Source organism: Ixodes scapularis, unplaced genomic scaffold (assembly GCF_016920785.2).
Source record: "Ixodes scapularis isolate PalLabHiFi unplaced genomic scaffold, ASM1692078v2 PGA_scaffold9__187_contigs__length_104089568, whole genome shotgun sequence".
Taxonomy (NCBI): Eukaryota; Metazoa; Arthropoda; class Arachnida; order Ixodida; family Ixodidae; genus Ixodes; species Ixodes scapularis.
Window position 1 is genome coordinate 2,053,300 of NW_024609884.1, and position 8,061 is coordinate 2,061,360.

Below are 8,061 nucleotides of genomic sequence, written 5' to 3' on the forward strand. Positions count from 1 at the left end.
GAAGTAGCGTCTTCTTTTGGCTTCTGTTTTTTCACACACAAAAATACATCAAAACAGCGACTTTCGTTTAGCTACGCGTTTTGAAGAAAATAGGAGAAACTAGGAATGAACAAGCACGAATCAAACATAGGATTGTCATAACTATAGATATGACTGTCATAGAAAATCGCTTGGGGTGTTTTTAGAGTGCTGCAGGTATCATCTCGAAATTGATCTCTTGGACGAAATGCAATAATTGCCGTTAGCTTCCCACTAACATACCCAAGAAGCTGAGATCAAATAAACATTGGTTTATTCTCTGCGGGCCATTATAAAACAAGCATGGTGCGCAAGTTTATATGAAATCAACTTTACAAAAGCATCAACATATAACAGGAAAGTTGCTGCCGCTATCCTGCAGCGTGCATCTCGCAAAGCATTGATTGCTGACAACACAGCTCAATACTACACTGTGCCAGGAAAGCTCTCCTGCCTCCCTTCCCTTGAGCGCGCCACAGCACAAAGAGGCGAGTTTTCCCAGTTTTCTCTCTCAACTTGGAGGTTGTCATAAAGCGGGATGGAACATGCTTCTCTTGGGCCCTTGGGTTCTCGTCACTACGCTGTAGGAGTCCAATGCGAAGAAGCCTATTCGAGTTGACCGTGTCCAGCAGTCTCCAGGGCACCTTCGCCCAAGCCACTGCCATGAGCAAGAGAGCCCCACCATAGCCCGAGAGGTAGCAATGAAAACGATCAGCATCCAAGCGCGATCTTGTCCTGAACACCAGGCCGTATTACACGATCGGCGTTCCACAGGAAAAGATGGCGTCTTGACCCCGTGAGTCATCAGCGAAGGATCCAAAGGATGCGCGACAAACCACTCGGAACGTTGGCTCATCCGAGAAGGACCAGGCACCTACCGAAGCTCGGAGAAAGGTCCGGGAAGCACCAACTTGAGCAAGAAGGCCATAACCAAAAGCCAACAGATCGCCGAAGCGCCGCTAGTAGCGCCATTACTTCGAGCGCCGCCTGGCCCAAGAAAGCGAACCGGCGGTCCTGGCTTCCAAGCAGTGCATCCGGAGGGCGCGCCATGGATGGCTAAAAGCGTGGCCTACTTCCGACCTCGTCCGGCGGGCACTCGTGACTCGAGGACGTTGGACGCGGCTGCCTTGCTTTGTCCGTACCCGGGGATCAGCTGAGCAGCCTTCTGGACGTCTGCGTCGGTCAGGAACGGTGCGTCGGGGATGCCGATGTTGTCGTTCACGTAGAAGAAATCTGGCGCGTTTTTGCACGGCACGGCCTCCTCCGGCCAGGCGCACGTCAGGCTGAGCTGGTTGAACACGGTCTGGTTGCCACAGAAGAAGCTGTACTGCAGCACCTCTGACTTTCCGTCGGGGTAGGTGACCGGGTTGCACACGTGGAAGATCTGGCAGTTGTTGTCCACGTCGGCGAAGTAGCCGATCTTGGCCGGACACGTGAAGGAAGTCTTGATAGACCCCACGATTAGCTCGGCGCCGTCTGGGAGGTCGTAAGCCTCACGCTTGCTCTGAAAATACGGGAGAGGTGAGCATCTGTTGTGCAATCAGTTTACACAGCAGAGTGCTCAGTTACATTTTTCTGTTTTATCGACTTTTAAGGCCCACTGCCTGTTTCGCAGAGTTCCTTGTAGTAACTCTGGCCTAAATCCCAATGTTCGACATATATTAGAGCTGGCTAATCCATCTTGTAGATCCATAGCATTTGCTTACGTTCCGCTCAATTATGCAAGTTGTTATTTATTTGATTACGCTTGCCACACCTCCGACAGTCTGCTATATATGTTGTTGATTCTGAAAAGTTTCTAAGACGGAAAATATAAGAAGAAGGAAAACAGAAAGGAGAAATTCTTCCTGCGGAATCGACTTCGGCGGACGTCAGGGCTCGGGTACAAAGAAAGAAGTGGTGGCTTAATTAACTGAAACACGCTTACTAACTTTTTAAGTTATTTTTAGCTGATATATTTCAACTAGAGATTTGCAGGCCGTCGTTAATTGTTATTCTAGATTAGTTGGTAGTTTTGATGAAAAACACTTCTTCGAGTTATCAGGCAGCGAATTTCGGTAGCTGTGGCAGTATGAAAGTGATACGAAAGGCAGCAACACCGTGTGTGATTAAAACCATGCGTAAATCGCACAAATATTAAAAATCGAAGAGACCAAAACCAAAAGCAAACAGACAACAGTTTCACGCCATTAGGCAGTGCAATAAAGAAAAAAAATCCTTTGGAACAACGTTAGCGTTTCCCTTGGGAAACGCTAACGTGACCCGTTCACTTTTCTTTTGGCTTTCTCTTTTGCTTAATTTATTTTTTTGCTGCCTCTTTTTGGCTTCGTTACGTAGTCAGCGTTAAGCGCCGTTCACACTCTTGCGACCGACTTCGACCGAGAGAGACCAAACCGGTTTTTAAGCATTTTGCGACTTCTTAGGACCGGATGCGCTGCAGCGCGGAGCTGGTCCTAAAAGATCGCAAGAGGCTTAAAAACCGGTCTGGTTTCTCTACCTAACTCGGTCGCAAGAGTGTGAACGGGCCTTTAGCGTTTCCCAAGGGTTATGCTACCGCATTCCCTAAGCATCCACCAATGGATCTTCCTTTAATTTTTGTAGCACGAACCGAGGCGCCTCGCACACCTGCAAGTTCAGACTCGCCCCAGCATCCACGCGCTCATTGGCTTCCAGCCCGTGACGTCGCCTCCTTCTTGCCCTTGTCCTTGGCTACTCTCCTCCTCTCCACGCGCTTCCCTTTTCGCTGTTTTGTCCGCAGACGGACGCCTTCCGCTTTTTCCTGTCGTGTGGCTACGAATTCTAACGTATTAAAAACGAACCACGGGCTGGTGTTTATCGCACAAAAATTCTCAATAGTCTTAAAACCAAACATATTTTCTATTTTAACCCAGTAAATACCCTGGTTTCTCCAAGATAGCAGGAAGCAATTTTTGCATGTACTGAATTCCGTGCGATGTTCGGTTTATGTTTTAGATTCATTCCAGCCTTAAAAGGACATTGACACCCCCCAAAAGTTTATGCGATTCTTTTGTTGTCAGAAGGCTACCTAACCAATATTTTGCTACAGCGGCACATGCACTTTTAACGAAGTAAAAACAACAACGGACAAACTGCTCAAAATCAAAACCGAAACTTTACTGGGGAGGAAGGACAAATATAGAGGAGGAGAGAGGTGGCGAAAGTCACGTGGCTGTGTTACTTTTTTTCCTCCAAACAGCGCATTTGGAGCTTTGTTAGAAGCCATAAAAAAATTGGTATCATATTTCTTTTCTATTTTTAATAATGTGTGCCTGCCTTCGATGACCTAGACGGCTTTGATTAATTTTTGGTGATTGTGTCTAAACCATAGAAAACGGCACGCGACCACGGAGAAGAGAGTGAGCGCGACTCAAACCGGCGAGTTTTGAATCGCCGGTTTTCGCGCGAAAAGAAAACGAATTTCGAGCGGCAAATTGTGTTCTGCGTCGTTAAGCTCTCATATGTTAAAAAAAAAGAAAAAAAAAAGCTCCTGAAATATTTAGATTTTATTTAGGTAGCCCTGGTCTAGGCCACTTCGATTAGCGAAATTCATATCTTTAGCTAGCTACGCTCCGTTTCTCGGCTGTCATTGGTGGAAGAGACGATTGACGTATGGAATGTTCTTCGTAAAATTGTTTCTCCCTGCCGTGGTGGTCTCATATTCGACATCTTTTACGTTTAAGAAACAAATGATATAAATAGTCACTCTATTGTTAAGATATCACGAGATCGCCTTTTCCGCGTCGGTTTCGAAACAATGAGAAACATGGCTGCTGGCGTTTACGAAGAGCGATTTATGCACCGCGTAGCTCGTTGATTTCGGCTATTTTTATGAGTGTGAGTTGTTTCGCCTTCATTGAGATGTTCAGAGTTACAGCTTTTTAATTATATCAAGGTCATTAAAATATCTCAAGTAGGTCACACGTGTGAACCTTTCAAACTTTGCCCAAAATCATCAGAGGGACATAGTTGGACATATTTGTTTTCTAAATTTGTCTATATTTCAAAGATTTTGTTTTTAATTAATGAAGCACACTGAAATTTATTTTGAGTGTGTCGCAGAAGACTCCAAGTGCAGTCGTAGGAAAAGTTTACAAAAGAGCGATCGGTGAAACATGCATGCGATCCTCGACTGGGGGGAGAAACGTCAGATTTTGCCTTCGCCGCTCGAAGGGTAAGTAAATTGAAAACATAAATCCGCCGTTCGCACTCTCATTCATTCAAGAACGCTCGGAAAACATATTTGTTTTATTAAAATTAGAAACTCTGCTCCAAACCCTTGACTCAGTGATAGAAACACCCATATGTTCTGTCATAGAGAAACACCCTCTCTAGCTGACCTTGCCATTCCCGAAGAAACACATATTCGCGCAATGATATAACATTTCGTTTGATGTGCGTTCCCTGAATGATAGGGCATGTACTATTTTACGAAGTTCCGGTGCGTTGCTGCATTCGTCGAATGAGCACGGTGCCGAGGACTTATGAGCTAGCATATGATGTGGCGAATAAAAGGTTCTCTCACCCTTGGTCTTCCACTGGTCAGAGGAATGGCCACAAGAACTGGAAGATAAATTGTTCTGTTACAGGAGAAAAAAAAAAAAAATAAAGAAGCCGGAACCTTACCTAAACACAGGATGATTTTCATGATTGTGCCGGCTCTTCTTCTGGCTCCTGTAAAAATAGGGCGATGATTTCATTATTTCACAAGATCCTTTCCGACATTCAGACTGGCCACTTCGATAATTATCATCAGCTAAGAGTATAGCGTCGTTAAATGCTACTGGCAGCCTTTTGATGGCTGGTGAAGGAAGAATATAAGGACAGAAACTGATACGAAGCCTGGGCATTCCACTGCAGACGCTCGTGCTCCGTATTGTTGTTCAATGAGTGAGTGAGGCAATGTTTTATTTATCAGAAAAAAAAATAGAGAGAGGGGGGTGCCGGCAACCCTTGACCTTCGTCATCAGTTACGTGAGGGGAATGCATCGCTCTAAAAAATGCCCGTGCGTTTGCTTTCCCGCACAACACTCGAAGAGCCATTCAGCGCAAGTTACGGAGGCAGCTCAGCGAACGACGCCGCCGAAACATATGTTTAGACCGAAGTTGTGACATTAAGCTATGCAAAACGTGACGCTTGCATTTCTTAATGTCACGACTCAGACTGCATATTTTGCTCTAAACATATGTTTCGGTGATGATTATAATGGAATTAAATGCAAAGATGCAAGCGAGCTGGACAAGAATGACGAAAATAATCCCTGGAGAAAGGGAACAAGAGGGACAAGGACAAACACAAATCTCCTTTGTCCATCTTGTTCCCCTTCTCCAGGGATTATTTTCGTCATATGTTTCGGCATCGTCATTCGCTGAGCTGCCTTCGTAAGTTGCGCTGATTGGCTCTCCGAGTGTCGTGCGGGAAAGCAGACGCACGGGCTTTTTTAGAGTGTGGGTTGGGGAAGGGAGCTAAGTCCATTGAGTAAGCCCTGCCAACTTGATGTATAGTCGACCAGAGAGTATAAGTGTTCGAGCAAAGCCTCTGGAAGAATACCTCAGTTACTGTTAGATGTCAGCGTGACGAGATTTATAAGCTTCTATGCGCTACGAATTTGAGGATGTCTCGTAAATCGTTTAGAATGCGCGGCTTCGGCACGCCCCAGACAGCTCATGACAACAAAATATGAAAGCGTAAGACATAAGACGTCCTAAAAGAAGGGAAAATGAAACAAGCGACGTTTCGGGCGCACGCCCTTCGTCAGACTACGAAAACTAAGGGAAGCCGAGGAAAAGAACGCGAGTGCTGTCATAACATGACGCCAAATAATAACATAAAAAAAAAAAAACGAAAAGGGCACAGCAGCAAACGACAACCAGATGGGGAGAAGAAGGCCGGGAAGTGGGTCAAAACTGCTACGAACGGGAAAGAACGGGGAAACGAACGAAAGTGCGAGAGACTTCGCAGAAGAAAAACTAGGGCTGGGTGAATGACCGATTAACCTTCCGATCAATCGATTAATGCTTTAATTGCGATACATTTTTTAATCGGTTGAATTCTGACGAACCAAAACAAAACAAGAAAAAAAAGTTATATATACGCTTTCCGCATCTGGCAAACTTGGTTTGGAAACAAAAATACCACAAATTTTAGCCGAGTCTTAGAGTAGTCAAGTGATTTTGGTCGTGGAACTTCTGTATCTAAAGTCACCAAGTTGGTTACCAGCGACGTTCACGTTTCTCCCAAAGTCGACGGGCGAGCCGCGCGTTGCGTGGTTCAATGGCGGCGGTCCGACAGAAAAGCCTGGCGCCTTAGCTGGACAATTGACTGGATATTCAGGGGCCCGATCTTGGACATTCCACCGACTGAGTTTCCCTCCAAACTAGCGATAGCACAAAGAGGGAGGACGACACGTCTACATGGTTAGCGGGGTGTGGGTAGCCGCCGGGCCTGGTGTGGCCTTTCCTCGGCTCACGCCAAAGGCCGTCCATGCCCCCGAAAAAAACGCTGGGCACCCTCCGAAAACTGCAGAGCCCACAATAGTCGAAACTGCGCGAAGCAATAGCGGAGGATTAGTCCGAGAGTATCAAAAGCAGAGAATAAGTTTTTTATTTGATTTTTTTTTCGTTCTATTCTACTCGGGAATTCGGAGTAAACAATTGTTCCCGCTTTCTACATCCCTTTATACCGAGTGTCCTCATCTGCAATTGGTTGGGTCGAGGACATATCAGCCACGTTAAATTTAAACTGATAAATTCCTTAAGAGGGAAGAGGCGCGGCCTATCCTACGCCACTTTCACTTGCTCCAGTATTACGCACTTCGTAGAGGAGTACACCGATATGAAGGGCAAAGGTTACATGAAATTTAATTTTAATGTAAGCTGCTGGGGCGACGTTTGCAATCTACAGCAAGGCGAGAGGATTGTATTGTCACGAATTGCAAATGGTGAGGTGGCGAATAACTGAGAAAAACCAAGCGTTTAATGGGGCGAGCTTGTGCCCAAAACCAAATAGAAGAAGGTCAGCAGGATCGAGCGCTGCGGCGAGACTGACCCCGGCATGCCACGCGGAGCCCCTCATGCACACGCGTGGCCTTTTGGAACAATCAGCGCAGAAGGTTCGGCGCGCAGATTATTCTAGCCTCGAATAAGAAACAGGGTTCTTGAATCTACCAGGACGCAACATCCACAGAAACAACGAAAAGGTATAGCCGCGGCCAGGCATGGAACCTCGGCTCTCTGTGTGGGAGCGAAGCACGATGACCGTTCGGCCACGGGCGCGCTGCCTACCTGGCCGACTGCGCGCGCGGCATTACTCCCCCCTCTAAACATTACATCGCCCCGATGCAACACAAAACAGAACCGAGCAAATCAAAAGAACGGTAAACCAAAGGTCATCTGGAACACAAAAAGTACACAGTCCTATCGAGCGTAGCATCGTTTGAGTCGACCGACGTGAACCACCTCGGGTCGTGGTCGGTGTCGCGATGATGCGTGCGTTCCGTCGGGCACCACTTCGTAGTTGAGATCCCCTAGGCGTCGAAGGACCTTGTATGGTCCAAAGTAGCGCTCTAAAATATTTTCGTTGAGGCCACGACGTCGTATAGGTGTCTACACCCACAGCCGGTCTCCGGGCTGAAAATGAACGTCCAGACGACGAAGGTTTTAGCGGCCAGCGTCGACACGCTGTTGGTCTTGGATCCGCGGGCTCGGGCGAGCTGGCAGACTTCTTGTTGCGCAGCCACCTGAGCTTCGTCACTCCGTCGCCGGCGTGAGGTAGCGTGGTGTCAAGCATCGTTGTTACCTTACGACAATGCACCAGTTAGAATGGTGTAACACCAGTGGTCTCTTACACCGCTGTGTTGTAGGCGAAAGTGACATACGGCCGGACCTCACCCCACGTCGACGTACATCGACACCGTGCCGGCGATGGTCTTGTTTAGGCTTTCCGTTAGCCCATTAGTCTGAGGATGGTACGCTGTGGTTCGCCGGTGGTTGGTGTGTCTGAGACGGAGGATCTCTTGCATCAGC

At 47.2% G+C, this 8,061-nt stretch overlaps 1 protein-coding gene across 1 annotated transcript; it reads right to left on the reverse strand.

The window, feature by feature from the left end:
- Positions 1-275: 275 nt before the first annotated feature.
- LOC8027797 lies at positions 276-4,707 on the reverse strand. Its single transcript, XM_042287169.1, has 3 exons — positions 4,663-4,707; positions 4,562-4,599; positions 276-1,522 (listed from the first exon to the last, which is right to left on the reverse strand). The coding sequence occupies exons 1-3, from the start codon at positions 4,682-4,684 to the stop codon at positions 1,088-1,090; spliced, it is 495 nt and encodes a 164-aa protein (XP_042143103.1). The 5' UTR covers positions 4,685-4,707; the 3' UTR covers positions 276-1,087.
- Between the last annotated feature and the right edge of the window lie 3,354 nt (positions 4,708-8,061).

Excerpts from the sequence above, each read along its gene's own strand:
- LOC8027797 (XM_042287169.1), bottom strand. The coding sequence starts at position 4,684 with ATGAAAATCATCCTGTGTTTAG. Across the intron at positions 4,600-4,662 it reads GAAAATCATCCTGTGTTTAG|TTCTTGTGGCCATTCCTCTG; the intron begins GTAAGGTTCCGG and ends TTTATCTTCCAG. Across the intron at positions 1,523-4,561 it reads TGACCAGTGGAAGACCAAGG|AGCAAGCGTGAGGCTTACGA; the intron begins GTGAGAGAACCT and ends CCGTATTTTCAG.